This window comes from Clytia hemisphaerica, unplaced genomic scaffold, assembly GCF_902728285.1.
Source record: "Clytia hemisphaerica strain Z4C2 unplaced genomic scaffold, Clytia hemisphaerica genome assembly, whole genome shotgun sequence".
NCBI classification, from domain to species: Eukaryota; Metazoa; Cnidaria; class Hydrozoa; order Leptothecata; family Clytiidae; genus Clytia; species Clytia hemisphaerica.
In genome coordinates, this window is record NW_027103421.1 from 24,195 (window position 1) to 41,755 (window position 17,561).

At 33.3% G+C, this 17,561-nt stretch overlaps 1 protein-coding gene across 1 annotated transcript; it reads right to left on the minus strand.

Moving 5' to 3' along the window:
• Positions 1-2,573: 2,573 nt before the first annotated feature.
• On the minus strand, positions 2,574-9,901 carry LOC136797773 (uncharacterized). Its single transcript, XM_067054361.1, has 6 exons — positions 9,840-9,901; positions 9,306-9,483; positions 8,595-8,831; positions 3,812-3,927; positions 3,101-3,210; positions 2,574-2,855 (listed from the first exon to the last, which is right to left on the minus strand). The coding sequence occupies exons 3-6, from the start codon at positions 8,818-8,820 to the stop codon at positions 2,693-2,695; spliced, it is 615 nt and encodes a 204-aa protein (XP_066910462.1). The 5' UTR covers positions 8,821-8,831; positions 9,306-9,483; positions 9,840-9,901; the 3' UTR covers positions 2,574-2,692.
• Between the last annotated feature and the right edge of the window lie 7,660 nt (positions 9,902-17,561).

Here is a 17,561-nt window from a genome sequence, read left to right on the forward strand (position 1 = left end):
GCCAATGACAAAAAAGATGTTTTTGGGGCACTGCTGCTCATCGACCTTTCTAAGGCCTTTGACTGCATGTGCCACAAATTACTTGTAGCAAAGATCAGTGCATACGGGTTCGATGACCTTTCCATTGGGTTAGTCAAGAGTTATCTAGAAAATAGGCAACAAAAGACAAAAGTAGGCAACGAACTGAGTAACTGGATCAAGATCAAGGATGGTTTTCCCCAGGGATCAATCCTTGGCCCTCTGTTTTTCAATATTTATATCTGTGACCTCTTTTTCATCATTGAGGATACTAAGGTTGCGAATTATGCGGCCGATACGACACACCCTATGTTAGTGCTCCTACCTGGATTGAAGTAAGTGGTAAACTAAGCTCTGTAGCAGAAAAAATCTTCACATGGCTTTCGATTAATCAAATGGTTGGTAATGCTGACAAATGTCAGCTAATAGTTAACATCATTGACGACTCGCTCTATCTTAATATTAGAGAAGAAACTGTTTTCAATACCAAAACGTCAAAGATTCTTGGAGTAACCTTCGATAATCTTTTGACGTTTGAATCGCATAAAGAAAATCTTTGCAAGAAAGCTAGTTTGAAAATAACCGCCTTAGCCAGAATGAGCACATATCTCACTTTAGAAAAAAAGAAACGCTCGATGAATGCTTTCATTAAATGCCACTTCAATTACTGTCCTCTCATATGGATGTTTCATAGCAGAGCTCTAGAGGATAAAATCAACAATCTACATAAAAGATGCTTGAGAATCGTTTACTCAGACTACAACTCATCATTCGATGATCTGTTGAAACTCGACAACGGTTCCACCTTCCATCAACGAGCAATTCAATCCTTATCCACAGAGCTATTTAAATCAAAACTCAATGACTCAGAAAGTAAAATATTTCTCAAAAACGAATGTAAGATCAAAACGAGAAAAAGGAGTTCCTTTCGTAGTAGCTACAGCTAATTCGATGCCCCTCCCCCGAATTATCTAATCTCAACAAGCGGGAATACTGATTGGACCTACCTGATGATTAAAGTTAGACTTTTTGATCGATAATATCGAGAAAAAAAGCGATAATAGAAGTTAATTGATAGAATCGATTGTTCATCGATATCATTTGTCCTAATAATCGTATAGGAAGGTGGGCAATTTAGAATTAGTTTCACGAGGGCAAACCAAAGTGTAATCAAGAAAGTCTTTTACTCTTTTGATATCTAAAACATTTAAAATTGTTAAATTTTCTTAAACCGTGCGATTAGAGACGCAAAACGTGAAATTAGGAATTAATCGCACGGTTTTAGCTTAAAGATAGAGTTTAGGAAAAAATTTCATCCTACGATTAGATGACTAATCGATATTCACATTGATTCTATCAATTAAAATCGATAATCGATTGTATCGGTTACTTACGTATGGAACAACATCAAGCCAGAATCAAAGAAGAAGTTAAAGATGAGGGAAAAATTCAAGTACCTTTTGGCGCGGCAGCCTGTTTCTTTCCAACAATATTATTATAAGTCGAATCTGATTGAGAAAAGAAACGCAAAAATGCATGAATGGAACGACGAAAATGAAGAATCCGTGACTAAGATCCAGAAAATAATGGTGACAGACAGAACAAACAGCTTTGAACAGATTTGGCATGTAAAAACGAGAATCAAATTTCGAGCAGTTTGTTTGGTAATTTAAGTTCGTTGCTTCAACACTTAAGTTGCTTCTACCACACAAAACAAAGTAATCATTACTTTTGCTTAAACGTATCTCGTGCATTTCAGCAAGAAGTATTAAAAATTGTTTTCTTTTCTAGACTTTCTTTGTTCTTTCAACAAACAATTTAATTTGTGGAAGAAAATCGGGGAAGGACTTCATGTATAAATACTTGTTATGTGTATTAATATGATTCTATTCAATTAGTATCAGGTTAATACACATAATGTAATAAAATGATACTTTCACTACCAATCTATCAGACCATCATTCTTTCATACTATCATACTGTCATTCTATCATACTATCATATTATCATACTATCATATTATCATTCCATATCATTCCATCAGTCTATCATATTATCAAACTATCATAATACCATTCTATCATTGTATCATACCATCATTCTGTCATTCTATCGTACCATCATTCTATCATTCTATCATACCATCAGTCTATCATACTCTATCATTCAATCATTATATCATTGTATCATACCATCATTCTGACAATCTATTATACTATCATTCTATCATACCATCACTCTATCATAGAATCATATTATCATTCTATCATAATATCATCCTATCATACATATCATTCTATCATTCTATCATACCATCATTCTGTCCTTCTATCATCCTATCAACTTGCTCACGTGACACCAATTTACAAGAACAAAGGTGCTCAAAACTTAGCTGTTAATTACAGACCAGTAAAGTGAACCTTTTTTTGCTATATAAAAGTTGGTAAAATTGAAATCAAAGGACCGAATATCGATCACAAGGGAGGGGATAGATTGCAAATGAGAAAATAATTAGATTTAAACTGTTGACTGAAAGTAAAACAACCTACCTTACCAGTGAAGAACATCATTAAGGCATAGTTCTTGTCAGACCTCAAGTCTGACACATGGAACAGTTCTTTTCCAAGAAGGGTCTTCTCTAAACCCTTCATAAGGGGATCGTTTTCGATATTTTTCATTTTATCACCTCTTCCAGTTCCAAAAACTGAGGGAAAAGGGCACTAGCTTTCGGCCCCATCTCGGTAGTCAGCGTATGCGAAAACATCAACTTTCCAATAACACCCAATTTTTGGTGTTCATATTCATTGAACGGTATCAAAAGTGTACGTTGGACGAATCTGAATAAAGAAAAGTATCTGGTGATAAAAAGATTCAATATTTTTTTCTTATTGCTTTCTTATTGCTTTGACACATTCATCTGGGCAGAATTCACCATACTACAATCGTCTATATTAAAAAAAAGAAACGCCTACACGACCTCTTGATTGTCCTGATGAAGTGGTCAACTAATAAATCTTTTGAAGAACCCAATATTGTTACGAACATAGTGACTGAATATTTTTCATCAACATAGCAAACTTACCTGTTGTAGCGTATTCCTTCAGGGAGACTGTCAAAGAAAGTGCCGTTGGTAGTGCATACCGGCATCGTATGTGGACTTTCAGATGACCCTTCATACTTTTCTCGTTCAGACTAAAAGAAAATACAAAAACCCACGTCATTTTACTAAATCTTTCTAATCTAATCTTTCTAATTTTTAATCGACTAATATCTTGCATCATGTACCATTTATGATTTTGAGCATTTTTATACACTTTAATATTTTAAGAGAGCTGTCAATTGATAGATCAGTTATTCTCCAAATAGTGACTCATGGGTAGAGCAAAAAGTATCAAAACGTTATTGCTTGTTAAAGTCTATTCAAGATAAGTGTGCACTAATTTTATTTTGCTTTCCATTTCCTAACAAATGGATAAATAAGCAATACACCGTCATAGTGTGCAGGGGGAAGTTCAAGGTTCTACCTAAAATTTCAGGTCCTATGATGAAGTTTGATAATTTATAGTGCTTTGAATTCAAAATTTCACATTTTATCAATGCTGCGGAATAAATCTTAACAGCTCTTTTACACAAACTTACAATAACTAATGTGAAAAATTAACAGTTGTGGATTTTTGTAAAGAAAAATAGCCTGAAGAACTAGAAATAAAAATTATTTCGCCTCAGTATTAAATCTCTCAGGAAGCCTTTCAAAACAAAATGAGAATAATTTTCGAATCATTACTGAACTTACATCATTATATATCAGCATCACCAATTTACCAAGGCAATTGAAATCTTCAGCATCCTCCCAAAGAAAAGGTACTTGGGTTTTCGAAACAAGGTTCACAAGTGATGAATAAGTCGGATCTACAAAAAGAAGTTTAAAGTCTAAATAAAGATCTGGTAAAAACACATAATAAATAAATTAATTACTCCATTTCCAGAAAGAATGCAATATATTTTTAAAAGAATAATACAAATTTAATCTGATTCAATATATAATAACACTGCATGAAATAAATGTCTTTCCAGTTTCTTGTCCTTGAAAACTTAATGTTTTCGAACGTACGATTGCGGAAATATCGATTTTTCCTTACAGTTTTAAGAAAAGATTCTTTTTCTTTAAGTTCTTGAAAAAAGATAATCTTTAAATATTTCTTGCTTCGAAAAGGTGGATAATTTCTTTTGTCGTTTTTCATTAAAAAGGAAATCTTTCATGTTTCCAGAATGACTATCTTTTCTTCATTTGTATTTCAAGAAAATACAAAGTTTTCGTCTTGAAATTTAAACGAAAATATTTTTCATGAAAATATCAAATTTTCATGCCAAATTTATCGAAAATACAATCATCAAATACAATAAAAAAAGGTAATAATTTCGTTTTTTAAAAACATTATAATCTCTACGTCGGGATAAAAGTAAGGAGCAGATTTTCTTGTAGTTGATTTGGCAAAAGTAAAATAAATATTTCAATTTTATGGGAGCAAGATGAGAATGTGTTTTTTAGGATTGATCGCTTGATTGACAAGATTATTTTTTAATTAAAAAATTTTATATTGTCCAACGACCCCTGTGCCTGTTAGCGTGATGACAGGAAAAAGAAGAGGTGTCCTCTGTTGACCAAACTAGGTGCCGCTTTTCTTTTTCGCACCTTAGAATTAGAAGTTTTAAGGCGAAAGGAGAAAGAAATGTCCTACATCTTTTACTTTGTTTCGTCTCCGCTTAGAAATTGCACTGTATAAACTTTCATCCCCATAGTGGGAGAAGCTCCACCGGGGCTGTAACACTGTGACAGGGGTGTAATTAGCTCTCTTTGTACTCTATGATTTACAGATTTTTCAAGTTCTAGATTTTTCTTTTAAATCTTTAATTTTAACAATTAAGTCAGATCAACAACTGTTGAAAGTGCAAACCACACTTCGCGCAACCTCAGCATTATTTGCATTATTTGCAGGCCAATTTTGTAAAATTTGTATCACTACTTTTAAAGAAACTCAATACATCCCTGTCTCACAGCCCTGTGGAACTTTTTCCCACATGGAACCACAACCCACTGGAAAATTTAGCAAAAACTTCATCCTCTAATGAAAAATACCCTATCATTTCAGCCCCACTGGGAAATTGACTTTGAATTCATCCCCATATAAAAATTATATTTAAGAAATTGCGTTCGAAACCATCCCACTATATTTTTGAACTCAAAAAGTATATAAATTCTATCCCCATTGGGATTTTGAAAGAATTGTTTATCCAGCGGCGGGTCTTGACACAGGGGTGTCTCAATGGAGTTGAGTAAATAGTTGTGTATGAAGATTCCCTCTTCAATTACTTATTGATTTTAATGCATTGTATGCAAAATTGTTTTTTGATTTTATACGCATTAACATAAAATTATTAACTCATTAATTCATTATTAACATAAAAGTTTTAGGTGAGGCTATAGCTGAAAATTCGCCTGAAATTTTTCTTGGAAATATTTAATCTTTACAAAAATACCGGTAAAATCTATTCATCGATACGTTTACTCGTGTTAGTTTAAAAGTTTAAAATATTTTCTATACATTTTGTCAATCTACTAAAAAAGCTTTACAAATCCTCCCCTTCTTGGCTTTGAAGCATTGTGCTTTAGCATCTTCACCAGATTTTCTACAACTAGACTAATTGGAGATGTTTAGAAACGATTTTTGTTTTAAGGGCTGGAAACTGGATATGCTCAAATTAATCTTCTTCAAATTCATTATACATGACTTAAAGCTTTCATTTCATTCCATTTTGAGATTATTTTTAAAATTTTGTGTTTTTGTAAAACTTGCAAAACTTTTCAAAATCTTTCAAAGATCTTTTATTTAAGTCTTAATCTCGATTTACTTCATTATAGTTGACAAATGTAATGCGAGGCAATCTTTACTCCTTATATATTTGAATCAAATGCAAGGGTGTTTATTTTGTAGGAGGAAAGAAGAACAATTTATTTGAGGCATTCTTTCATAAAATGAAAATAGTATAATCCTTCGACAGCTACCTTCGTTTCGTTTGAGTTTTTTGAATGTATAGCGATTCACTGTTTTGGGCCTCGCAGCGTTTGTGACGCTTTGCTTACGGCTAGTAGGTTGCATTTAAGCCTGTATTTTACATTATAGATGGCATAAAATTTTTGGATGTATTAGATATTTTGCAAATCAGCCAAAATTAATTTTTATGGTCAGTGAGTTTGACGAGTTTTACATACAGAACGAATCAGGAATGTATATAAAAAGAAAACAATTTGATTTTGATATTTCATGAATACACGATTTTTTATAAGAACATCCAAAATTTTTGCCTTCGGAAATAAGCCTAAAAAGTGTGCTTAACATGTTCTTATCCCCCCCCATTTTATGAGTATTTATGGCCATTTTCGTAAGCGATCGGGTGTTTTTGAGTTCCCAAAGCCTTGAAATATTCTTAACTTGTTCTTAACATTTTGGCCTTTTAAGCCTTATGTTCTTATATAGTTTGTTTTTATAAAAAAACGTGTAGTATTAAGCTTTTGCGTTAACTAATTCTCGTAAAATGGGGGCAGTGGTGTGTACGAAGAGCTCCTAAAAACAGTTCAATTAATTAAACTTGTTAAAATTAAACTCGAATGCTTTAACTTGATGGAAGAAAAGAACGATTCGTAGTTTCTCTTTTTTGGCGATATTTCAAAGGCTGAAAAATTTGTTCGGCGGTTTGATCAAAAAATTACAATTAACTGTTTGAACTGAACAACACCATTCCCTTTGGGACCCTGTGTTAACACATTTATAATTGTGGAGAAATTACGATATTTTCAATTGTAGTCCAATCAAGTCTCTTATAGAAAAATATTGATAAAGAGATTTTAATTGGCAGAAATTAAAAGAGGGAAAGAAATTTGATTTGTCACGAAATCTTGTAATATGCTTTCACACGAACTTTAAAGTGAAACAAGTAAAGACTTGGCGATGAATATGCGTCAATAATGCTAAAGAGGCAATGTAATGATCATGTAAGTACTCACTCGTTCAAGTTATTTTTGAAATAACCTGTCTAAAACGCGTAATTTCTTTCTTGCTATTATGTTTTTTTGTAATCTTCAAGTCATTTTGGATTTTTACTAGTTATTTTCAATTTAAAGTTCAATTCAATTTTCAATAAAAATAAATGGACAATTAATCTGTTTGATAATCCTGTTTAAAAAGTAAAGTATAATTTTTATCATTTTCTCTCTACAGAAAGTCGAAAAACGTATCGCGAGCTCGGCGGTGGGAGCCGAAGCATCAATTCTGTGTCAAAGACGTGTGGAGAAAACTTATCACAAAATGAACATCGTCTCATCAGAAGACCAAGAAATAAATGGTATTAAGAAAAAGAAGTAAAGATGATTGTTCGACAACACAACAAAAGAAACATCTTCAATGACAATGAACGAAGAATCGGAGAACCCTCGGGAAAAGAGGAACGATATACAACTGAAGGAGTAATTGTTGTACTTCTTATATTAATTAGTTCATCATTTTTTATACCAATACAATTTCTTGAACCGTAACCTAAATCTTATTTCTTAAATTCGAAAAATGCTTTACAATGTCAAATTTTGTCAGAAATATCCCCCAACCCTATAAGCTCCTTCTATACCACATCAATTATTGCCATTGTTTTAAAGATTATATATCATGATTTATTATCTTACATTATCTTATTAATTTATGTCATTTTATGTAAATAAGGCATACTTTAGATTTTTAGCACAAGAATTATGAGTGTACATAGATATTAATATGGTTTTTTTAATATTGACTTTAATTTTAAAGAAGAAAATCATCCAAGAATATTTAATAATTTAATATCTTATCGAATTTAACCTCGCGTCTAATTGTCGCTACAGTAACCAGAAATTTAATGTTTCCATATTAGAAGTTTTTTACCTTTTCAATGTTATGAAATGGAGCGGATCAAGTATTTTTTTAAGCTAGAATATATATTCCCAATAACGAAACGTTGGTTATTTCTGGTCTAGACATCTGCATCTTTTCGAAAATGCGTAAATAATAAATTGTTAATCTTTCCTTTCATTAAAAGAATTTCGTTATTTTTTTTACAAAAAAGGTTCGTCTTTTCTCAATTTTGAATTTAAAATTTCCATGGACAAGAAAACAAGTAAAAGTGAATCTTCACTGCGTGGAGAAAGTCTTATATTTTCACTTCAGAGAAAAGTAGTACTTTTCGTGGCTAAAAATGTAATCATTTTGTACATCGAAAAGTTAATTATGTCGATATTTAGAAAATTTAAGCTTTTCGAGAAATAGTGAAGATTCACTGTTACTTGTTTTCGCACAGAAGAAAATTCAATGATTTCAAAACAAGAAAATTGAGAGAAAAGTTAACTTTTCGTCATATATCTTGCGTTAGAGAAGACAACTTTTCATGCAGTGTAATTATCCAAGTGCAGCACCTACTACCTTTTGCAGCATGTAGAATCAACTTTAGTTTAAATCTCTCTTCAAATTTATAATAGTAAAGCAATATTTTACCAAATTTATTTCCTTTAACACCAATAGATGCAAGAGCCAATTTGGCCATGGTGGACTTTGTTGTACCAGAAGCTCCGATGACTAATGGCACAGGAACGAACCCATACTCGTCCATGATAGTTTTAAAATGAAGGGCCATGAAAGTGGCCCCAAAGATTTGGATTGCTGCAGGAAAATTCGCTCCTGACTTTTGTTGAACGAATTTGATCATGTTCTTGAAATTCATGTCAGCTTGTACTAGAAAAAAGTCAATAATATGAGAAATGATATTTCTAGAATAAACATACTTCATTTTAAACATCTTCAATCTACTTAGATGCTAAAACCGTTTTGTTATCAAGGCGGTACACCTTCTTTAATCATACAGTTTCTCGCCCATTTAAAACAGTTACCAAGATCTGGGAATGAAGCCAAAGAAATCAAAATCATACCTTGTCCTATAAACAGGCTGTATCATTTGAGAATAGGCTCCTAAAACACACCCAAATTCTCTGAGGAGCCCCCCTGGACCAAATCTTTTGAAAAGTCTCTCTGAGGTTGCCATTTTGATTAGATGCTAGACATCTAGGTGAATGGTAATTTCCTGGCCTGCTTTCCTTTTTGATTTTTCTATTTCCAACTGTTAAATTTATTTTTTGCAGGCAAATAAATCATTGAAAAAAAAATAAAGAAAAAAAAGAAGAGTATTTTAGGATTAAAAATTATGCTTACAATTTAGTTCAAGACATTTGTTGAATTTTTGACTGGTAGTGGTAACTGTATAGCCCGATTGTTCCTCCTCCACTTTTTGAATTTTTCCGTTAATCCTTTTAAAAAACAACACTCCAGGTCTGTTTAACTCTGATTGAACTCGATAAGCCCAGGTATCTTCACTTTGCTTACCCTGACGCTGAAGAAAGAAAAGAAAAAGTATTAAATGGTTATTGATATTTATTAAAATGCTGAATACTAAACAATACTTTGTAGCCTGTTGTAGCTACCTTAATAAGAGACTAATTTTAGCGGGAATAATAATAATAATCACATTATTTTTGGGTGTCTACCCACGAAAACTTTGATTGAAAATCTGTAGCAATCTACAACAGAAATTAATTCTGTAATTCCTAAATTTCATATTTTTAAGGGAATTAATTTTCATGTAGACCTATCTTTCAATCTGAAAGGCAGAGTTGTAAATAGTTCGGCAGCCAGGTAGAACACCATTATTAAAAGTCTACCTAGACAGAGCTTATCTGATATACTCACAATTAAGGTTGTTAGTTTGACTGGATTGTCTGATTCGTTGTATGCGTCTATGGTTTTCAGAAACAGCCGGGAAATTCTGGGACATCAGTGTTTTTGGGTAGACTTTCAACGTGTATTGTTTTCTGATATATCCTTAACCCTTTCAGTCCCACGAACCCGCAGGGCGGGTACCCTAGTAAGTTCACTGTGTCCCACGCACCCGCAGGGCGGGGGGTCTAGTTTTTATCAATTTGTGTAGTTTTGGCGTAATAAAGGGGACTGGAACCAAATTAAAATCAAAATAAAGAGATTTTGGCGCACCATACAAAAAACCGCTTGTCAATAGCAATTTTCTATCGAAATTTATGAAAAATGCAAAATAGATGAAATTTTTCCCGGGCAAAACCTCCTATCTCCAAAAAGGTCGAATTTTGAAATTCAAATCTTGATTGTGAGTGATTTTGACAGTTATATTTGCTAATTTTTTGCAAGATGATAGATAGGAACCTATATTTTAGATATTTGGCTGTCCGATCACTGTATAATTTTTTATACTATTTATCTCTGTCGATAAAGTCAAAATTTTCGGTAAAAACTCATTTTCATGGTCACATTTGCATTCTTTTTACAAGATTGAGAAACTTTATTGGGAAGGTTTTGGTGTCAAAATAACCTAAATCCTATGAGAAAAAAAGGGTGCAAATTGCATTACAAAATCGAACGCTTCTCTATCGAGATATGGCCCATTACTTACAGGCAAGTGAAATTCGTAAAATTTGCTCTGGGACAGTAGCCGTCAGAACCTCGGGACTGAAAGGGTTAAAGAATTTCACTGCTGGCATACTTTAAAAAAGGTCCATTGCCATTAGCCCTGATTAGCCGCATAACCATAAGGACAGTTTTCTAAAACATTAAAAGCCATTTGGAATTTTTAACATCGTCTGTCATGTTTAGATTATCTAAAATGCTTTTACTTTACAAAATAGTAAAAAAAAAGCAAACTTGAGGCCTTGACCCTTAGCAACCTGGTTGCTTATAAAAGAAATGTGATTTTTTGTCGCAAAACTAAAGAGCTTTCAGAAAATCAACAGGAGATTATGTACTCAAGCTTACCAAAGAAAATTTAAGATATTATGCGGCAGATGGTAAACGTTTCGTAGGACAATGTTATCTCCAAAACTACGCTTTTCTTAGATTGCTGATGCTATAGGCCCAATTTTCAAGCAAATTGGGTTTTGGAAATAAAAGGCGTACTGTACAACCAGGACCCGGACCCTGAGAAAACCCGGACCCCGGACCTTTACGAAAACACGGACCCCCTTAATTTTTTAAAATCCATATTTCCATAAATATTTCCCATATAAACAGTTCCCAATTTTCGATAAGTCGAAGTCTAAGTATATAAATGCGCATAAATCGAGGGCTGAAAATGAGATTTTCCTAGGCATATTGAGTCTCGACTTGATTTTTTCGTGTGCTTATAGAAAAAGAGAGTACTTAAATGTCACAAAATTTCGCGTGCAGAAAATTTCACTAGTCAGGCCATTCGGGAAATTTCGCGTATTTTGATGGATTTTCGCGACCATTTACTTTCGCGAATTTTTTATCTTCTTTGCAATGTGGACAGTAAAAAAATTCAGAGTCTTTGAGTTGCGCAAAAGGGTCAAAAAATAGAATGTTTGGCAATAATGTCAAATCCTTTTGTTTGTGATTTGCCTCATCTTGATAATTATTAACTTGTTGATTTAGCTCACAAACATATTGGTCCAAATCTACAAAATATTTTGAGCGAAAAACGTCGCCCTTGTTCACAATCAATTTAATAACATCCTTACAAAGGTCTGAAATCTTCATTTTAATTCACTTTAATATCCATTCAAACAATCAGCTCTCAGTTGCATGCAGGATATACCAACACCCCACTAATTAATTCTTCACTTTCTTTCCTTTTGGATGGCACATGTTTCCAAAATCGGCTTCCGTAAATTTCCACTTTCGCGCGCCGCGAAATGGATGAAATGTGATTGGTTGATCGGAAAACAATATATTAACACTCTCGCTGCGAAAGGGTAAATGGCGGTGTTAAAGGAGAGCAATTACTCCCATAAAAGGAATAATAACAAAAGAAACACTCTCCATCATTAGTTTTGAGTACCTTACGTAACCATACAGAAAACAAAAGTGTAACATAATGCCAAAATGTTCACACACCAAGAAATATGTAGATGCATAGATAAGTAGATGCATAGATAAGTAGATACATAGATAAGTAGATGCGAAGATAAGTAGATGCATAGATAAGTAGATGCATGGATATGTAGATGCATAGATAAGTAGACGCATAGATATGTAGATGCATAGATAAGAAATGCGTAGATAAGTAGATGCATGGATATGTAGATGCATAGATAAGTAGATGCGTAGATATGTAGATGCATAGATAAGTAGACGCATAGATATGTAGATGCATAGATAAGTAGATGCGTAGATAAGTAGATGCATAGATAAGTAGATGCATAGATATGTAGACGCATAGATAAGTAGATGCGTAGATAAGTAGATGCATAGATATGTAGACGCATAGATAAGTAGATACATATCAAGAAAAGAAAATTAACCAAATTTGCTTTTTACAATACTTTAAGTTTCATGTTTCCAATCGTCAGTTGTAAACTAAATGTTGAACAAAATTCTCTTCCTATTCATACATCGTACAATAATTAGAGTAATTAACAAGGGAATCAATACGTGTCGTAAAATTTGAAAAAGAAATTCTATTGGGAAATAAAAAGTTAATCTTTTGATTTATAATTTGCCAATACATATTTGTTAATATGGCGGCACTTCGCAATAATTTCTGATCTTTTGTTTAAGAGTTCCTTTTTGTTTTTATAGCTTAAGATTTCGAGTTTTTCATTCAGACATAATTGGCATGTTTTGGAAATGTTATTGTATGCCTTCGCTTGGGAAACAATTGACCATTTTAATGTGGGAATCACGCCTTTTGATTTCATATCCCAGATGTGTGTCGAGAGTGTGGTGCTATTTTTGTAGCGCTCATTATTAAATGATGATTTGTGATTTAAGTAGATACATAGATATGTGGATGCATGGATATGTAGATGCGTAGATAAGTAGATGCATAGATAAGTAGATGCATGGATATGTAGATGCATAGATATGTAGATGCATAGATAATTAGATGCATAGATAAGTAGATACATAGATATGTGGATGCATGGATATGTAGATGCGTAGATAAGTAGATGCATAGATAAGTAGATGCATGGATATGTAGATGCATAGATATGTAGATACACGGATATGTGGATGCATAGATATGTAGACGCATAGATAAGTAGACGCGTAGATAAGTAGACGCATAGATATGTAGATGCGTAGATATGTAGATGCGTAGATAAGTAGATGCATAGATATGTAGACGCATAGATAAGTAGATACATAGATATGTAGAAGCATAGATATGTGGATGCATGGATATGTAGACGTATAGATAGGAAGATGCGTAGATAAGTAGATACATGGATATGTAGATGCATAGATAAGTAGATGTGTAGGTAAGTAGATGCGTAGATAAGTAGATGCATGGATATGTAGATGCATAGATATGTGGATGCATGGATATGTAGACGCATAGATAAGTAGATGCGTAGATATGTAGATGCATAGATATGTAGATACATGGATATGTGGATGCATAGATATGTAGACGCATAGATAAGTAGATGCATGGATATGTAGATGCATAGATAAGAAGATGCATAGATATGTAGACGCATAGATAAGTAGATGCGTAGATAAGTAGATGCATAGATATGTAGATGCATAGATAAGTAGATGCGTAGATAAGTAGATGCGTAGATAAGTAGATGCATAGATAAGTAGATACATGGATATGTGGATGTATAGATATGTAGATGTATAGATATGTAGATACATGGATATGTGGATGCATCGATGTGTAGATGCATAGATATGTAGATGCATGGATATGTAGATGCATGGATATGTAGATGCGTAGATAAGTAGATACGTAGATAAGTAGATGCAAAGATAAGTAGATACATGGATATGTGGATGCATAGATATGTAGATGTATAGATATGTAGATACATGGATATGTGGATGCATAGATATGTAGATGCATAGATATGTGGATGCATGAGTGTGTAGTATACAATATAATATAATTATATTATATTATCTTTTATTGTATTCATATTATATCAATGTATAATAGTGTTATATCGTTATTGTAATGTAATAGCTGCTATCTCCTTAATATGATGGTATTGGATAGATAGCGATACAACCGCAGTTTCCTTTGTGAAGCCAGAAACTGCAGCTCCCGCCATTGTTTTGCAGTGTCTCGACTGAAATCGAAAGTGGAAATGCCGCCATTATGAAAACCCCGTCCCCAAAAAAACAAATTTGCAGCACGGCGAGCGCACCGTGAAAGTGGCTAATTGCTATAATATCTTATCCCCGATTTTCTGATTTCGGAAAAAAAGTCTCACCGATTTCGTCAAAGATGATTAAAAATAATGATTTCCTTATATTTCCCAATTCGGAAAAAAGTATCCCCGATTATCCGATTTCAGAGAAAAATGAAAAATGTATGACTGATTTGACAACTTAAAAAAAAAGTTTAGCTAAAAGACGTATGACTGGAATTTCTTCAGGTAAGTTTGGCAGTATTTTGATAATTTCCTAAACATCTGAGTGAAAAGTAATAACCCCCTGGGGATTAAGGCGGGGTCAAAATGCTTGCAACGTTATAAATCATTTCCATAAGCTCATTTTGGGCTCAAACGAAGCGTATGACTAAATAGAATAAGATTTAGTCCAGGCAGATGTTTTTTTATTTTGAAATTGCGTAATTCGCAAAAATCCTCAATTTTGCGCTATTTTGATGACGTCATAAAAATTGAAATTTCAATAGCTTTTGATAGAATCGTCAAAATAATTTCAGATTTTGACCAAAGATGCATTTTACTAATGTTTTCAAGATTAGAAAAAAATGTTATTGAAATTTGATGACGTTATCACTTTTCGGCCTAAAAACTGAAATCCTTAAAATATGCTGACGTCATCAATATTTTGAAAATTTGCATTCAAATGCATCTTTGGAGAAAATTTTAAATTATTTTAATGATGTTGAGTGATCGATGAGCTAAAGACGGCCATCAAATCATGTTTACGAAAGATTTGTATTTTGATGAGGTTCATTTTGATGCAAGAAGAAATCGAGCATGTTGGCTTGAAAGATATCAGATATCGATAGCTAATATCGATATTCACAATTATTTTGACCTTGTGATTAGCTATCGATAGATTATCTTTGATTATTTGTCCTGATTTAGTTGATAATATCAATAGCTAATAGACCTTTTCATAAATTAAGTCTCTAACATCACTTGCCTCGTATTCAAACAATTACCATGGTGATTATGTCCCTTGAGATATTTTAAATGACTTTTATAGAAAGTAATTTGATTAGTGATGTTCGTGACGTAATTTATGAATTTAATCAATCTATTGATAACCATGGTATAACCATTGATAAGATTGAGATTAATAATTGATTGCTGTTTTAATCTTATGTAAAATTGTTTTGATAACTCCACCGAGTTTATCAATCATACTTCTTCGTTCCTCTTAGAGTGGACAGACACTCCCGTGTGTCCCACTATGGATTTTTTTCATATTTTGATTTAAAAGCCTACTCGGTGCGAAAGAGAAATTGTGTATTTTTGTATTTTTTAATACACCATTCGTTATAACTCAAATCAAATGACTTTGGAGGTTCGGTGAAATGGTGGCCGAATTGCCGTCCCATGTTTTGTCAGAAAGTCCCAAGTTAGAGCAGTTGATGGTATTCTGTTGAATCACTCCAACTCAGGTGGGCTTACTATAAAATTTGCAAATTCTAATAACAATTTCCTTTTAAGACATTGAAAAATACCCTATGAAAAAATAAAAAATATCTCTCTATCGTCATATCATCTATAACGTCATCAAATTTCAATAAAAATTTTTTCTAATCTTGAAAACATTAGTAAAATGTTTACTTTCCTTATAAAATATTATTTTTTTATAGAAGGAAAATTTTCCTCTAGCTATACAAGGCCAATAAATTTATTGTGAACTTCATATTCTATGGAACATTTTCGGTATTATACTTCTCTTCTGTGTTATAGATGAACTATAAAGAAATTCAGAAAAGTAATAAGCCAAAGCGTGGATCCGTGAAGGGTTTCGATGGCATTCGCGGAGATTTGACAGCTAAGCGTCTTGCTGCATTGACGAAAAACAAAGTCGAAGGTGATTGGAGAAAGTTTAAAGAGTTGAAAATAAAATACACTGTCATAAAGCGTGTGTGGAAATATGACAATGGAGATGGCGAAGTACACGAAGTTACACAACTGCACTTCTCACCGCTAGGCATGGTAAATTACCTCGAGGGTATTTTGGCAGCAGAAAAATGTCGATACTTTAATGTTTTGCCAACTGATGTACAAGAAAATATGTCATTTCTCCAAAAGGCTACGTACAAAAAAGACAAAATGACAATAGAATGTTCGAATAGTGGCGATCAGGGTTTTGATACATTTTATTGGCTTTATTGCAACCTTTGCATGAACAATGAACTTCCAGGAATCCTGCAGGATTTCAAGAATATTTACCTGAATCTGCAAAGATCGAGGATCTTATCAATGAGTGGGATGCAATCGCAGCTAGTAAGAAAAGTATTGACGACTCTATCGAAGTTTGTGGGACATATATCAGAAAGATATCATTGCTATGCCAAATAATCGCAAATATATTTTGAGACCCCAGTTGCATACTAAGCTCCATGTAACACCTAAGCCTAAGAATTCGTCCTCAAGCACGACCTCATCCTTAGCCACAAAATCGTCATCCACCGATTCTAGAAAGCGCCCAATCAATGATGAGAATGAGCCAGGAATTGTTTTTTCGAAAAAATCCAACAACACCTTGCGAGTAAACAAACAAGGTAACTTGTCGACCACGAATGCAGAGACTATCAAGGCCAAAAAACATGATCGTGACGTTAAACTTTCTTTCAAACCATAAGCCCGTCCTCCTAAATTCATAAATGTAGGTCAATTGATTGATCCAAGAATAAGTCTCTGTGACCCAGCTAGAAGTCCTTGCGAGGAATTTGCACAGAACAATTGCTTGCTTATCAAGTATCTTGTTTGGAGTCAATCATAACGTTTCCCAGAAAACTACAGTTGACATTTACAACCACGGCCAAATGAGTATCAAGAAATATCATGACACACATTTTGGTGGAATTAAAGTTGATGGTAAGACGTTCGAGCCCCCATTCCGCGTGCGACTAAATGAACATAATATTGTAGACTTTGAGAAAGCAATATTAGATACATTTAAAGAAAGTGGTAGTACAAAATTGAATTACTCACCTTATTCTGTATTAAGAGGGCCATTCGGAAAACATTATTCTATTTTCAATGATCGAATACAGAAATTTTGGATGGAGCTCAACGGTGTTATGGTACGTGCTTTAGATGAAGATTTTAATATCGTCAATGTCCCTTGGGGATTGACAAAAATTCCTGGCGGTTCAATGGGCAACATCAAATTAATTTCACAAGTACTTTCTGTAATCAACACCATTCAGTTGTTTGGGAACCACGTGTTTGAACCAGCGACTAAATCGTATACCAGAGAGTA